Below are 16,857 nucleotides of genomic sequence, written 5' to 3' on the forward strand. Positions count from 1 at the left end.
AATTCGTCTCCAATACCACTGGATCACCCTGTGATGGTTCTTCTACTAAGACTTAAAGTGCAATTGTTAGCAAGAATTAAGACATGGCTTAATATTTAACAAATCGAAAACGGTTAACTTTGTAGAAAATCTTACATATGTTCGAAAATCATGACAACGTATTATTAGTTTGTTATACTGTTTCGGTGAAATTTGAAGTGCAAGTAAGTCGTTGTTCAACATGTGAGGCGGTATCCTATTAAGTAAGAGTACCCTATCTATAATCGAATTGATATTTAAATTACATAACTGCATTTGCCGTACACGCTATGTTGGCATGGTTCTACTTTCAAAGGACACAATAATTAAAGACTTGGTTCCCCATATATCATATGGCCATATGGTCATAGAAAATGTGTAGGATGAAAACTTTAGGGTAAAGTTAATGCGACTTTAGCAGGACTTGAGTGTTAGGTTGTGGCTTTTTCTTCTGGCTCCTCTCTTCTCCCTACATATAAAATATTATCTTGTGTGTGAATCTTTTAGAGAAATGTTTGTAATCAAAATAAGTCTAATCAAACGACCACGTAATTATTGGTCCAAAAAATGTTAAAATCAGCCGTGTACGTGAAGATGAGTTGATCCGGTAATTTATGGTTGCAGAGTTTACAAAATGCCAATAATCATAATCAATTAGTGTGTACGAACATAAGTTAATTTAATCATTCATACTTATGAGACTTAGAAACGCTCAGAAACAAGCGACGAGACTATCCTAGCCCTCTTATTATGGACACATGTTCAAGTGAGAGTTCTAGGGCAGTTGAAAGAAGTTGAAGGATATCCGTATTTGAGTAGCCATGTGCATCTGCTTTCACATAAATGGAAGGTAGGGTCCTATGATGTTGGAAGTGCTACTTCTCGTGATGTTAGGGTACACCAGTAAACAACATTTGACCTTTTGTTTTTTGAAACACAAACAATGAACAAACATTTGACCAATCCATAACTTCATTGCCCTAAGACTAGGGTCAGGGTGCTCAACCACATCATATGTACGACACCTTTTATAAAAGCATAAGTATGCTCGTATTTTGATTTCATGTGACCCACTATAATTCATGCAATGTGAAAACGGTTCTAATCAAGTAGCCCTACCGAAGTTTTTCTCATATATTTGATATCTATCGCCATTTTCAAATTGACGATTCCAGTTTGTGACTACGAGGAACTGTAAACCAAACTTCTTTCTGTTGGACAAACTTGCAAATGATTGTTAAAAATCCTACAAATTGCTACAATGCAATGTTGCAATTTCCTCGAAAAACAGTCGCTGCCTTTCCTACTTTAGACATCTAAAAACCGTGTCACTTACTGTTTGAGTTTGCGACATATGCTGGAGGAGGAAGAATCACCTCCGTCTACCAGACTGAAACCAGTGATTGGCCCTTTGATCAAAATCTCCTCACAAATAGGTGCAGCAGAAGGAACTGGTGAAACAGATGCGATATTGCTACTGTTTGCGAGGACAATTGGGATCTCGTTACTTGGGCATGTCCAGCATGGTTGTCTACTGGCCCTGAATCACAGGATCCATCTTCTGTAGTGCCCCTTACCCTGGTTCATTTAACCACCATTTGTAGCTTCCGAAGATCTGTTTCTACAAACTATTCCCCCGCCAATTATAGTAACTACTATTCTCAGCAGAGCTCCGACCATTCCGTTAATTGTTTCAGGGATCCGGGAAGTATTAAGAAGTTGGTATGTCCACTGCATACTACATGCAAGCAATGAATGTCATTAAAAATTTTGCATATTCTGAAGAAGCAGCTTCTGCAGAAGTTTGGGTGAGGCACCGGGAAAGGCATAACCTGAAAGCAGAGAAGAAAAGGCAAACACTTTCTTTCAGCAATTACCCAGACCAGTAAATCTGTAACATCTAAATGTGAATCATATGTGACATGATACTTGAAGCAAAATGCGTCCAAGTAAAAATAGAACTAAAAACTATATGCAATCTTTAATATGGCACCCAAATTCCTCTGCGTGCAATTGCATAAGCACTGAACTTGCTTATATTGGGGTTCTGATAAAATTCAAACAGCTCAAGTTTTGGCAACACCAGGTCAGTTTGGGGATCATGCATTTCGTGGGTTCTTCTCTTTTCAGTGAAGCCACCGTGTCAAAAGTACAATCCAGGTCACAACTTTCTCCCCAAAAAACGAACTCTATGTCACAATCACACAGTTACAACCTAATTATCAACCAAAAACAATAGAATCCACCCCACACTGCACTTAATGAGAAAGTAAACTTAATTTTGGAATTGAAAGATTCAAAAGATTAAACAATGGCATGAGTCTACTAAGCTAGTACGAGTTGGGATATGAGGTTAAAGTTCTGGGTTTTGTATGTAACTAACAAAAAATAACATCCATCAAATTATAACAGTATAAGCTACGATGTTCAGGATTATAAGAAAAGATATACAAAGAATAACTTCAAGGAGGCTTAGGGAGGCTTAGAAGGAGTTGTGTTAGCATTACCAATTTATTACCTCGAGGCTAGCAACTTCACCACAAAGACCTCTTTAATGGCTTCCACATTTGCTGGAGTTGACAATCTCATAGAGTAACTCAGGTTTGGGACCTTGTTAGCTTAATGAATCAAGATTTTGGATCATCAAATTATGATTTTCAAGAGACCTAACAAACTTCAAGCCACAAGGAAAAAAGCACAAGAGCCAAGAAAATAGAAAATATTTGAAGCTCGGATGGGGTTCTCAATCCACAGTGGAAAGATTGGGTTCACATTACTAATATCCAAGACCAAACATTTTGGAATTAATCATTACTCACTCATTGTATTATCATTGATCATCATCATACAACACAAATAAAAGATGAAAATTTTCACCCCTGATGGTCCAAAAACATAGATATCTAAATCCATGCTGCAAATACATAGACTGGTAACAGAATCCTCACTTTAAAGCCACTCCACTCCAGTCGTCCCACAAATGATTCTCCATAGCATCAAATCATTTTATCATTCCATCCACTCCTCACCATCAGGCCTCAACATTAATTTGGTCAAGACGCAAGATGGAAGAATATGGGAGATATTCGCTCCTATATTGCCTCCCCAACAATATCCTTCTAACCAACTAAGTGGAGTTCTAATGTTCTTGTATCCACTAAATGGATGTTAAAATACACTAAGCTACAGATTATGTCAGTGCGATAAACTTTGCCTATTCCATCTACATTACTTAAACACTGCAAATGATTACAAGGAAAATCAAACGTAACTAATTTCATGCTCAAATATCAGCTCCGAACATTGTAGTTGTATCTAAGTTAGACAAGTGCAAGAATTGTTCTTTAAGCATTGAGCATTCCTACTATAAGTAAAATAGCACACATTGTTCCTAATACAAGTAAATAGCACACATTGTGCACAAATAGCCATTAAAATTAAATTCAAGATCATAGCTTGCTAAAACTTCAATTTTACATAAATCTACAGCTTGAAATATAAACCGCAATCATGCTACAACAGCACAAAAACACCAAAAATCGACAGTTGGGTCTTTCAAGATACACTTACACAGCCTCAAAAGCCTCTCCTTTTACCAGACCACTATTGACCGCCGCCGCCTTCTTCCTCCAATTTCTGCACATAAGCCTTCAAAAGCATGATCAACTCCCTCGCCGGCGCCTGAATCGTCCCCACCAAGCTTGAGGCCGGACTATTCAACGTCCCAAGCAACTTAGCGTAAATCTCTGCCCTCGTTGGCATTGTCTCGAGCTGCTTAAAGTCCCCAGGCCCGTAAAATTTCCCTTCGAAAACCGCCCCGGTGAAGTCGTTGCTGTCGAGCTTTTTCTCCTTCTGGAAATCCCTGTAGGGCTTGATCGCCGGCGGGATTTCCTCGCTGTGGACGAAGAGCCAGGCGTTCATCCCCGTCATGCACGGCTTGAGCACCTCCCACGGCGTCCCCTCGATTGCCTTGTAGACCAGCGTGTTCTTCGCCACAATGAGCTTGGTGGTCTCCGGCAGGACCTTCCGGAGGTCCTGGAATTGCTTTACGGTGAGGCCCTTGTAGCGGATACCGGCCATGAGGTGGCAGTTTTCGAGATTTTCCTTGATGGTTTCGACGGTCTGTTCCTTTTTGGTGCGGGAGATGGCGGAGCGGATGGTGGGGAGGCGGTGGTGGTGGTGGTGGCGGCAGGCGGGGCGGGAGGTGAGGGAGAGAAATGGGTTGGTGGAGGGTCGGGTCAGGAGGGATTCGGGGTGGGTTTGGGTTAGGGAGGGTGATGGGGGTTTGGAGTAAGGGAAGCTGAAGAGAGTGGCTTCCATGGTCGCAGAATATGAATTGCGAAGCGAGAGTGTGTTTTGGGGCTTTTCCTTTATCTTATCCGTCCAATTTTTGAGAAGGGGTAGGGTGGGAAAATTATGTGCGCAACAATGTGTACATTTGAGAAAGTTCCTCAAGTTTTAGGTAATTCACTTTGAAACCCAATCCCCAATTTTCATGAAAATCTATTTCCAACTAGGGACCGTACCGGAAAATTGAATTGAACCATGAGAATGGAAACCCGAAAAATTTTCGTTGACCAAAAAGGTCAAAATCGGGTAAAAAATGGTTGGTTTCAATTCCGATTATGGAGGGAATTACTTGTTCCCCGTTAGTATAAAAAAAACTAATTCCAAATTCAAACAACTTCAGAGATGGAAAAATACTCGGTTCTTTTTGGCAGAAAAATCACAATTTGACGTATACGTAGAAGTTTTTTTGCTAATTAATGAGTTATTTTAACATAGACGGTCACATGTAATGAGGAATATATCCTTACACAATAGTGTTCTTTAGAGAAACTCTTAAGTCATCTCCAACTGATCTGGCCAAAGGGCCATATGACCGAAAATAGCCCGAAATGATACAAAAACCGTCTCCAACCAAGCGTTAGGCCAAAGGGCTCGTGGGCCCCACTAGGCCAAAAAAGGAGAAAAGGGCCAACCGGCTGGCCTAGCCCAACCAGCCCTGATCCAGTAGTTTGAATCCAACGGCTACTTGCTTATGTCAGCTAGCCATTATATTTGATTTTTTTTTTTCAATTTTTTAAAATTTTTTATTTTTTAATTTTTTAATTTTTTTTCATATAACTACATAAGTCATTAAACAACATTAAAACTTAAATGCCTACTACATGCTTCTTTTGGCCCAAAGATGAGCAACAAGATCTTGTTGTAGGTACTTGTTTGTAGCACGCAAAATCCGAGACGTAAAATTTTTAAAATTCCTTATTGACAAGAAATCTGTAAAGTCACTAAGATATCGACACGTGACACTCGAAATCCAAGACATAAAATTATTGAGATTCCTTATCGAGGTAGTTTAATTATTGAGATAGTTTAATTTAAGTAATCATATTAATTCAATTAAAATAATAAATTATGTTTGGCCCTATAACCCTTGGGCCCCCTTAGTTGGAGATGGTTTTTTGTCACAGGGTTATCCTATGGCCTTCTGGCCCCTCGGTTGGAGATGGTAAGAAATATGGCATACCACTGTTCATTAAAATATTAATTTCTTGGAGGGCTATAGGGCTAAAACGAGCTCTCTGACCCTCTTTCGATTGGAGATGGGCCATCTCCAACCGAAGCGTTCAGAGGGCCAGAGGGTCGAAAATAGCCCAAAAACTGTCTCCAACCGAGGGCTAGGCCAGAGGGCTCATGGGCCCCACGTAATCTAAAAGGACCAAAAGGCTGGGCGCATGCAACCAGCCAGCCAGGGCTGGCCAGAAATTCCAGCAATCCTGTTGGATATAACTGACAGGAATGCTTAAACAAAAATTTGAATCCAACGGCTAGCTGATGCCAGTTATCGTTAGATTCAAATTTTTGGGCCTTTTTTTTTTTTGGTTTTTTGGGATTTTTTTAATTCTTAAAAATTCTAATTTTTTTTTTCCTATAAATACCTAAACAATTCATTCACCATTCCTACACTATTTCAATTCTCATATTTTCTTTCCTCTTTCAAAATTCTATCCTTCAATTTTTTCAATAATTTCAAATGACCTCGTCTGCAATGAAAGGTAGCGTTTGGACCCAAAAAGAAGATGAAGCTCTTTGCAAGGCTTATAGATGGGTGTCGAAAGATAGTGTGGGGGGAATTATCAAACAAATGACGGTGTTTGGACTTGTATGTCCGAAAAATACTTAGAGTTCTATAAAGGCACCACTTCATTGAATATTTGAAACCACGAGAGTTGTTTTTCAAGATGGAAGAAACATCTTCAGCTAAGTTTGAACAAATGACATCAAGCATTGCTAGCAGCCGCAAGTAGACATGAAAGCGGCGCTAATTACTAAGACGAAGTAAGTGTTTTCACAATTTATTTTAAATATTTAATTATATTACATTTAATTTCATAAATTAATTTCCTTTAATTTTTGCAATTATATTTTCTAGGTACGCCAAGCGGAGGAATTGTATATGGAGAGCAGCTTGAAACCCTTTCAGTTTCACAGTTGTTGGGAAATTTGTAAAGGGTGGGTGTTATTTGCAGATCCACCTCAACATAGAGCTTCTACGCCGGTGTTCGGAACTGCATCCTCAGTTGCAAATATGGATGAAGGTGGATCTCCTACCATTCAACAAATAAGGGTAGAAAATCCGTCTTTGGATGAAGGTTCCATTCCTAGGGCTATGGGACAAAACAAGGCGCGAAGGTTGAAGGAAAAGGGTAAGGCAAATAATGATTACGCCGCTCAACATGAAGTGGCGGCCTCATTGCGATTAATGGTGGAGCAAAATGCCCTTGAGGCAAAAGAAAGGAAATGTAGGCATGAAGAACAGGCCAAACAAATACAAGAAGAGATGGATGATAAGAATATGGAAAGAAACACTTTGAATAACACTCAAATGAGTAAGGCCTATGATGGCAGATGATGAAGATGATGTTGATTATGGATATTAAATTTAAGTTGTTGTAGTTTTTAAATTTAAGTTAATGTTGTTTTTAAATTTAATTTGTAGTTTTAAATTTAATTTGTAGTTTTTAAATTTAATTTGTCGTTTTTAAATTTAAGTTGTAGTTTTTAAATATAAGTTGTTGTGTTTAAATTTAAGTTGTTGTAGTTTTTTAAATTTAAATAATAAATTATGTTTGACCCTATGGCCCTTTGGCTCTCGGTTAGAGACGGTTTTTTGTGACAGAGCTAAAACGAGCCATATGACCCTTTGACCCTCAATTAGAGATGGAGGCAAATATAGCTCTGTACTGTTTATTAAAGTGTTAATATCTTGGAGGGTCAGAGGGCTAAAACGAGCCCTCGGTTGGAGATGACCTTATTGTCCTAAAAAACTCAAGTCTTTTTCGCTTATTTTCATCTTTGGTGATTGATTTGTATAATTAAGCCTTCTACGGATCGGAAATTTTGAATGTGATGTCTAAATTAGAATCAAACTCACACAGAACTCCGAAAAAATTGAATCCAATATGTGTGTCCAATTGTCGAGTATAACACATGCATCTCGTGAGTTTGATTCTTATAAAATAGTGGCCCTCAATTTTTAAACTCACACCATTACAACTTTATGAGGACTTAAGATTGTTTGGGCCGATAAGGCATGGATTCCAACAGTCTGTAAATACACAAACAAAAATATGACAAAATGTAGTTTGTGAAGGAAACAACAACGAAATAGACACTTGAACTAGTTCACCAATTTTACTGAGAGCAACCTTTAAGCTACAATAAACCAGAATCTGACATATTTTCCCTACGATGAAAATCCTCTACGAAATCAAATACCAAAAAAGGACCAATCCCATCGCGGCGAGACCATCCTGTGCTCAAAAAAGATCCTCCAAAACTACACTCTCAAATCTCAACAAGGATTCAGAGGCCCGAATACATAAAAGTGAAAAGTTATTTGAAACTATATTAATAATTAATATGTCAGCGGTATACCGTGCATCACAAATCAAACTGCGCTCCCGCTTAGCAACTCCAAAAGCTCAGCCTTCTTCATCTTCGAAAACCCTTTTGCACCTCGAGATTTTGCTAGTACCCTTAATTCTGGCAGCTTCAATGTACTCAAGTCCCTACTTTCAACACGTTCTCCTTTGTTCTCATCGTCTTCAATGAGAGTTTCTTCGAGAACTGAAATCTTATCTTCTGAGGTCTCATCCTCTAACAACTGAGAAATCCCTTGCTCAGGCTCAGGTTCAGGCTCAAATTCAAACTTAGCATCATGCTCAGGCTCATGGTCAAGTTCTGCCTCCAACTCAAGCTTTGGCTCGGGCTCTGGTTTAGGAACTCTGTCAACATGATTCTTCGTTCTTTTCCCAGTTGAATTCACATGTGGCACTGTGTTGCCTATGTGATCATCCTCAGAATAAATGGCCTGGTATGTTAACCGAGGAATGGGAGACTTGCGTTGAAAATTTGATGCAGGCCTGCTGAAAGAGGCAGTAGGTTCTTCAACCTCATCCTTCAAAAGGTTATTTGAATTAAAAGAAGCTGTGTTTTTTCTTTCACTATATTGGGAATTCTTTTCTGGTTGGTCCAACGTGAAGTCCTTGTTGCTGCTGCCACTGTTGCTGTTTCTCTTTGATTGCTCAACTGAGTGTTTTCTTAACAGGTTAAGGAGGGAATCCACAGTCGCATTCTCTTTACCATGCCCTTGTGAAGCTTCAACATTCCTTTCTTCTTTAGCTGCACTTCTCTCCCGAAGTTGAGCCTGGACCTTCCGGAACAGCTCAACAATCTCTTTTTCTCTAGGTCCAGGGGATGCAGTGGCCCCGAACTTTGTGTTACTTGAAAGAGAGACCAATGACCCGTTTTTAGAAGAAAGCATGTCAGATTCGTCAAGGTTTTCAAAGCCATCTCTTTCTACGCTTTTCCTATTCCTGCTACGGGAGTACCCATGTCTGTTTTGCCTTGGAAAGTCTGGATTTCTATTACGACCACTAGAACTTGCTCTGCACGTAAAAGACACCCCCTTGCAAGCACCTTTCGGTGATCCAATCCTGATCTGTGACTTGGACTTATGGTTGAAACGAGAAGAGCAGGGATATAAAGGGGCTACTCTTCTAGAAATTCCTGAACACGGAAGACATTTGGCATCTGATGGTCCATAACCTGGAAGAAAACCACCATCATCCAAAAATCACAATGCAATAAACCTAACATAGAAATGAAAGCTACAAGCAATATCCACAACCCCAATTCACCTGCTCGTGCTTGAAAATATTTTCATAAGAGACCACTCGTATTCTATCCCACATGTGCAAACATTCCCCACTCACCGAAAAAAGTACATATTTGCGTTCCTTGTAACAAGACAGCGTAATAGAAAACCGAAATCCAAGGAAATCTTCCTTAGCATTCAAATGCAGCTAGTAGTTATCAATAAATAAAAAATCCAAGGCAATACAAGATTGAAATTAAAAGTCGAGACGCGACATGAGAGCTAAATCCTTCTATAGCCATTTGTTATATGCAAGCGCTGTTCATACAAAATCTTTTCAACAAACACCTGGTGGGAACTCTAACCAAAATGTTCAATTTTGAAAAAGAACAGCACAGACATGAATACTTCAAAATACGAACGAAACCAATGACAAATCGGATAACCCACATCTTAAAAATAAAAAAGCGAAATGGAAAGAGCCTACAAACTCCAGCCTATGTAGAATGTTGGAAACCCAGCAGAGTTTTGTTTCGGTTTATGAGAAACTCACCGATGATATGAACGCCGTGTAACATTTTTGGGGAGGTAAGAGGCAGACGAGGACAGCTTTCAGTTCAGTCGTCAATGGCGGATTTGCATTTTCTTGCTAGCTGACGTTAGAGCTCTTTCGAAGTGTTGGTCTCTTGCTTTGCTAAACCCTATAGCGCCATTGATAAGGGACTCGTTTGTGGGTCAGACTCGGGTCATTTGACCCGGTTATTTTTTTAGGCCCCGTTTTCCTTTCTTTTTTCTTTTTAAATAAAGAAAATAAAGCGACTAGCTAGTGACGTTATCATGGCAGTCCACCCCTTCGAGAGCCGAAAAGATTCACAGAGGCATTTTAACCTCACCTGACCACCATTGTGTGATTCACTAGCGTCAAAAATTTAACTTAGGACGTGCCGTGTGGAATACAGACCTGAAATTCATCTCCAACTACTAGATCACCCTGTGGTGGTTGTTTACTGTTGTTAGTTCGATTTGGCCCTCTTTTTCTTTTTTATTCTTATTTTGTTAGCGGGGTACATCAAATTTGTCTCCAAAATAATGTGATACCAATGAAATTTTTTTATTCAAGTTAGAATTTAATTAATAATTGTCATAAAATAAATATATGGTGTAAAATATACCAATTATTTGGTGCACAAAGTTAGTGTATTAATGATCAGTCGGGTTACGACCAATTGACCAAATCATTGTGGCTCACTCTTTCACTCAAGTTCAAAGTTTCAAACCTATATTCCTATTTCCTCCGCAAAATATCGTCTCGTAAGAACGATATCACTTACGAGATATCAACTACGTCCTGCACTGCTGCGCCCATATAGGTTCAGTTTATTTCTTTTAAAGTTACAAAATCTTACCTCCGTTAATTTAACCGTCAAGTTAACTTTTTTTTTTTTTTTTTTCCTTACACGGTTGCCAAGTTCCATGTCATGTACATTTAAGACATATACTGGGCCTATGTGAGGAAAAATATTGGCTCACTGAGTGCCCCGCGAAAATACTAGCAATTTACTTGATAGTTTGACGAGGCGAAGCTCAATTTATGAGATGTTTAACCTAAACACCTCATATAACTACTACTACAACACAAGATTTTGGATTTGATGCATGCACGTAGCACAGAGGAAACAAAGCATAAATGGATCTTGTTGAAACACACGAAAGTATATTCCGCCGGAAGGATCAACACACAGACATGCCAAGGATTTAAATATAGGTCTAAAAACTTGACAGCGTCTAGATTTTCTTCTCTCTGTGTTAGTTTTTCGGAGTACAGCGCTGTTCCAAACTCCGTCAAAAGACAAATACCGCTCTAACTCAAATTCGTTACAGGCTGCTTCTGTATTCTTCAGCAAAAACAAAACGTGCCATTACTGAAGTAGGAGCACCTGAACAAGCACGATAAACGTACAACAATCTCACGAGTCAATAACAACTTGAAAGTCCATCTTTATTTTTCTTCTTGTACTCGAAAGAAGAGGAAGAACAGAGAAAGAAGAAAAATGATTCGATAAGCAATTGGGAGGAAAGTAGGTACAAACCAAATTAGCAGTCATTGCTTTACGAGGACATACTTCAGGCTTTGTGGTTTTTTGCCATCTCATCGACATCCAATTCAACTTGTAGAACTGGTGCATCCTTTCGCATGCTAGAATGGCTGGACAAAGAATATAACAAACACAAATATTAATCACTGCAGAACTTCTCGTCGTATAAACAAAGATGAGTTGAGTAGATTTAGTTTGAGTAACTCGCCTGTTCTGCACGGGACCATGATCCACAGCTGTTCGTAAACAATATATGACTCTGCCAACTATGCCTGTCATGGAAACTGGCCCAAACTTTCGACTGTCATTGGCTTCCTGCCAGACATAAGAACGAACACTTATCCATCTATTCCCAAATATTCAAGTAATGCCATACAGAGAATGTCACAGTTCACCCTAATTGTGTACATGTGTCAGCTAGAATATGTCAAAATGGTGAGTTGTAAATTTAGTCAAAATTCTAAACACGAGGAAGAAGGACAGAGAGAGAGAATCCTGAATATCATATATTTTAGGTGAGTTTCAATTTTTACATGATCATAGAATCAAGAGATTATGGAACTATAGATGAGCGTTTGATGTATGTGTTACATATTTATGAATCTTGATTCATGTGAAACGACTATCTTTAATTATTCAATTTGCCATTATTTCCAATGGTTTCCCAAATTTTCGATTTATGCCACCAGTTCCATGACTTTCTTAAAGATTCTTCAAATGTCTGTACCCATCTCATGAAACAACCTCCTCAACTAACAAGCTGTTGTTCAAGTATAGTTCATATAAGATTTACGCTTGATAGATGTTACAACCAAACCAATAGATGGCAATCAAAATTCCACACATAAGTAATGATGACAATATACTCAGCTGCTGTGCTACAGCTATTGCCAAATAATAAAACATAAAAAGAAGTGTGGACGGACTCATAAAGGAATCGTGCAAACTGTGCAGTAACCGAGCAATTATATTTGATACATTTGTCTGAACACAACTAGAAATTCTGAATATGGCATTGTACCTTGGGCTTCAAACTTTCATTATCAGCCAGCACCCAGCATTCATCCTTGTCAAGGACAAAGGGCTCATCCTTTTCATCCGTAGACAACATTTCATACCCTTCAATTGCAGCCAACCTTCTGACAAGATAATTATCTGGTTTCTCGGGGTCCTTCAAGACCACTACATCCCCAACAAAGACACGCCTGTCAGATAAATATGAGGATGTCAGATAAATGTTTCACACAGAGGTATCAATCTCTGTAAAAAACAGGTAATGATCAAACCAGAAGGACTCAGCTCGGGACCATCTTTAGAAGAATGACAAGCAGAACACAACATGATTAAGCACCAGAAAGCTTATCACCAATCCATGTGAGAATTCGAGCACAAGTTGAATAAAAGCTCACAATACATGGTAAAGGGCCTGCTTTAACAATATAGAGACTCAATAAGATCGAATAAGCCAAGAGCATACACCAACTTCAACTTTTTATGTATCCATGGACAAACGGCACAGGCAACCAAAGTGGTCCTGGTCCACAAATCTATTTATGACCTTTCCTAAACTGCACCTAAATTGACAAAGTATAAATGTCGAAGAAAAACACCCCAATTGCTCATCATCACAGAAGTAAATTAGAATTGATTTACCATCCTCAAGTTTCTGAAGGCAATTACGATATCTCAGTTCCTTCATGAAACACCTACCATTTGCAGTCCCGCATAAGAAGCTGATCTACGACCAACAACTTAACAAGGTTTTATATTTTAGATGCACAATCTTAGATCATTACATAAAATGCTTTAACCGGTCCTGGAGTATCTTTGGAAGAATGATATTTATATTCAAGCACAAAAATTACAGAGAAAGGAAATCAAACTCGCAAAAAGAAGAGAGGATATATTTAAAATGGTAATTACTTTGGATCTGCAGCTGGTATCTTCCGAACAAGAAGAGTTCCCCCTTGTGCCCCTATACTAGGGGCCATCTCCTCTCCTTTATTCCAATGCAAGTATGTCAGCCTTCCCTGAAATAGATTTTTAAAAAGAGCATCACCCATTTCTTTGTCCGTGATTTGACCTCTGTGATAGTTCTGCATTACATGAACACTTTTAACATAAAAACGTAAAAGAACAATATAAAACAAAAGTCATTTATAAAGCTTTCACTGACTTAAAGGTAACCCCTGTGAATGGAAAGTAAGAAACTATCTTTAAGATTGCAGAAGAACCAGAAGAAAATTAAGTGTTACTTGACCATCTAAACCATCTGCCAAGCTAACCCTTTGTGCTTCTACAGACTAATAAAAACTTATGAAAGGATAACCCACATTACAGCTCACCCCAATTTATCCATGGAAAACTGAGGGAGATAACTGGTTCCCCAATTTCACAATTGAGTTTGAACATTCAAAAGACGCGCATCAAAGGCAAGGTAACATAAATCATGTTTCAAATGTTCCTAGATTCTTAAGAATAGCTATAAAGCGTTTTTCTTTTGACAATGCAATATTCTAATAAACTACTCTAATCTGCGGGAAAGGGGCGGGCACACTGCCTTGACCAATTAACCAAACCCAAAATATCTATAAAGCTAACTTTACAGAAAGTAGTGAACGTTACTGAATAATTCTCCATGGTCTCTCAATCTTTTCGAATGCCTTCGGAGAGGTCAAAGTAACAGTTTTGAAGCTGAACTAAACGTAGATACCAAACAAGATTTCAGTTTTCAGTTTTCAGAAAAGTAAAAACTTGAAACCAAAACAAAAAACTGTAAGCGAAATGATTAACAAACAGGCCCTAAGCATTTCAAAAATGCACCTTCAACATACACACAAGATTTCTCTGACCCATGTAGCAGTATAAAACCTGAAATCATACACAATATCTGTTCCTACAAAAACATCATTGAAATTGAGAACGCAAAACATTGGGAAAACCCACGAAAACCCTTATTCAGATCACCATTTTAACACAAAACCACAAAACTACCAAAACAATATCGTTCTCAAAAAACCCAATACAACCCATCCATCATTAGCCAAAATCTAAAAACCCCAACATCAAAGTTCACTGCTTTAACTTTCCATGGCAGCAATATTACAATGGGCAATCTCAAAAACGGTCTAAAAACAAAACCCAGACGGCGAAACAACGAAAATTGGATGAGAGAGAGGAGAGAGGACCTTCAAGCTGAGAGTGGCAGAGTACTCGAGCTTGTGGGCTATGTACCGGCACCAGGTGGAGAGGGAAACCATCGCAGAGAGAGACGACCGACCGCCAGCAGCTTCGAGTTGTTGCTGTACGAGATATATGCGTCGTCAAGCTTCCCCTTCCCCTTCCCTTTTTTCTTAAACCCCAAACAAAATTTGATCTTGGAAATTTTGGGATCGTGGGCTCACGCAAATCGCAATTTTTATTGGTGTTCAATGCTAATCAAATGAACGCTCTCCAGTCCGATGTGTTGGAAATCAGTGTGTGCAACGACATGCCGTTTCACTGGGAAATTTTGGAAAATAACCAATTTAGAGGCACAAATTGAATTATATTTAAACTTTCTAACTTCTTATACCTTGTTTAGTACGCTATATAAAGTATCGGATATGACTAATAATATGAAATCGAATGTTTGACGTTCATATGTATTAAATGTTTACCGAATTAAATAGTCCGGTCCCACCTATTTTATACGGTCTACACTCGTTTAGTTATACACTCTGAAACCACTGTATTATTTAGTTATACACTCAGACCACTGGTCTCTTGCTCGCTTGCTCTCTCCGTCCCTCTCTCTCGTCCCTCTCGCATCGCTTGCTCGAGAATCTCAGGTTCTTCTTCTTGCCTCTCTGTTCTCCTCTCCTATTTTTCTTGCAATTTTTCGCGACGGTTGCTGGGGGGACTGTTGCACGTAATTGGCGACGGGGTAGAGTGGGAGTTGCTGGACGTGGCGATGGACTTCTTCCTTGAGAGCCTTATAGAGGGCTCGTCCTCTTCCAGGTTGTCGCCATCACTCGACATTGCTGGGATCCTGTCCCTCTCTCCCCCTCTCTCTCAACTCAATTTTGCAATTTCAGATTCCAAATTTCTGAAAAATTGAATACCAAACACATAGTATAAATAATATGGTAATAAGTCCGCTGTTACATCAAACGTCCGACTAATTTAATCAGTATTATCCGATGACTATTTATTATATCCAACTGAAACAGTGAGTACAGTCGAAACTATCAAACAATGCCTTATAATACTTCCCTCAGTAATACAATCCTCTTTCTACCCCTTTCGGTTCTCACAAGCTTGAGCCGCTACAATTGTTGCGATAGTCTGGCAGCAAGCGCCCCGGCAGCAGCCCTTTCCTCATATTTTCTGGTACCATTCCGCCGAAGCCTTGTAGGCAAAGTGAAAAGTTCTGTTTCACGCAGGAGTTGTAATAATTTGTATGCACAGAAGGGGAAAACTGAAAAGGAAGTACCTGTCCTTGGCTTGTGGTGTATCAACTGAAAACATACAGAATAGTTTCTAAGTAATCAATCAAAGTAAAATTGTAAGTATCGTTATTGAGTGACGGTAGTGATTTGTTCCTCATTGTCGAGGATAAATTATCCCAGCTTGGAAAAAATGAAAATAATCAAGAATTTAAGACTTTTTACATGGATTTTTGTGTCACATCCCGGTCCGGGGCGGATCACTTCCCCGGCCCGACTCTACTACCGTAGCACGATATTGTCCACTTTGGACTTATCATTCCCTCATGATTTTGTTTTTGGAAACTCACGAGTAACTTCCCAGTGGGTCACCCATCATGGGATTGCTCTAGCCCTCTTCTCGCTTAACTTCGGAGTTCCTACGGAACCTGAAGCCAGTGAGCTCCCAAAAAGCCTCGTGCTAGGTAGGGATAGAAATATACATATAAGGATCATTCTCTTGGGCGATGTGGGATGTCACAATCCACCCCCCTTAGGGGCCCGACGTCCTCGTCGGCACATTTCCGGCCAGGGATTGGCTCTGATACCAATTTGTCACATCCCGGCCCGGGGCGGAACCACTTCCCGGGCCCGCTCTACCACCGTAGCACGATATTGTCCGCTTTGGGCTTACCATTCCCTCATGGTTTTGTTTTTAGGAACTCACGAGCAACTTCCCAGTGGATCACCCATCATGGGATTGCTCTAGCCCTCTTCTCGCTTAACTTCGGAGTTCCTACGGAACCCGAAGCTAGTGAGCTCCCAAAAGGCCTCGTGCTAGGTAGGGATGGAAATATACGTATAAGGATCATTCTCCTGGGCGATGTGGAATGTCACATTTTGGTTTGTCAAATTCGAGCCTCTAAAATTGGCTATTTTTCATTGTTTCATACACTGACCTTAGGATATAAACAGCTTGTGAAAAAAATAATATAATCTAAACTACCTATTAATAAAATTTTAGTTGTCAACCAAAATTTCATTTTAACCCCCTCGCCAAAACTGGACTCAAATAAAAAATATGAACAATTTAGTAATTACATGAACATAAATTTTGCTGTTTTTTACAACAACCTCACAACTAGGTTAGTATAGCATGCCCTAATTAAAAATT

General features: G+C 39.3%; 3 protein-coding genes across 6 annotated transcripts; all 3 read right to left on the minus strand.

The window, feature by feature from the left end:
* Nucleotides 1–1,208: 1,208 nt before the first annotated feature.
* On the minus strand, nt 1,209–4,395 carry LOC125469941 (50S ribosomal protein L10, chloroplastic-like). 3 transcript variants are annotated; one of them, XR_007252277.1, is made up of 3 exons: nt 3,589–4,395; nt 2,537–2,636; nt 1,209–1,850 (listed from the first exon to the last, which is right to left on the minus strand). XR_007252277.1 is itself a non-coding variant. In XM_048568190.1 (2 exons), the coding sequence occupies exon 1, from the start codon at nt 4,336–4,338 to the stop codon at nt 3,622–3,624; it is 717 nt and encodes a 238-aa protein (XP_048424147.1). In that variant the 5' UTR covers nt 4,339–4,394; the 3' UTR covers nt 1,209–1,850; nt 3,589–3,621. The 3 variants fall into 3 exon arrangements, 1 of the variants encoding a protein (XP_048424147.1); XR_007252276.1 differs by having other exon boundaries at nt 2,526–2,636; XM_048568190.1 differs by lacking the exon at nt 2,537–2,636 and having other exon boundaries at nt 3,589–4,394.
* A 3,280-nt stretch (nt 4,396–7,675) lies between these two features.
* On the minus strand, nt 7,676–9,888 carry LOC125469946 (rho-N domain-containing protein 1, chloroplastic-like). Its single transcript, XM_048568207.1, has 2 exons — nt 9,735–9,888; nt 7,676–9,132 (listed from the first exon to the last, which is right to left on the minus strand). The coding sequence occupies exons 1-2, from the start codon at nt 9,757–9,759 to the stop codon at nt 7,973–7,975; spliced, it is 1,185 nt and encodes a 394-aa protein (XP_048424164.1). The 5' UTR covers nt 9,760–9,888; the 3' UTR covers nt 7,676–7,972.
* A 972-nt stretch (nt 9,889–10,860) lies between these two features.
* On the minus strand, nt 10,861–14,652 carry LOC125469947. Of its 2 annotated transcripts, XM_048568220.1 has the most exons (6): nt 14,466–14,652; nt 13,201–13,373; nt 12,299–12,482; nt 11,486–11,592; nt 11,272–11,387; nt 10,861–11,118 (listed from the first exon to the last, which is right to left on the minus strand). In XM_048568220.1, the coding sequence occupies exons 1-5, from the start codon at nt 14,535–14,537 to the stop codon at nt 11,306–11,308; spliced, it is 618 nt and encodes a 205-aa protein (XP_048424177.1). In that variant the 5' UTR covers nt 14,538–14,652; the 3' UTR covers nt 10,861–11,118; nt 11,272–11,305. The 2 variants fall into 2 exon arrangements, with proteins under 2 accessions (XP_048424177.1, XP_048424174.1); XM_048568217.1 differs by having other exon boundaries at nt 10,861–11,387.
* Nucleotides 14,653–16,857: the final 2,205 nt, after the last annotated feature.

Source organism: the organism of the source record quoted next, unplaced genomic scaffold (genome assembly GCF_019419815.1).
Source record: "Pyrus x bretschneideri cultivar Hongxiangsu unplaced genomic scaffold, Pyrus_bretschneideri_v1 Contig10, whole genome shotgun sequence".
Lineage (NCBI taxonomy): Eukaryota > Viridiplantae > Streptophyta > Magnoliopsida > Rosales > Rosaceae > Pyrus > Pyrus x bretschneideri.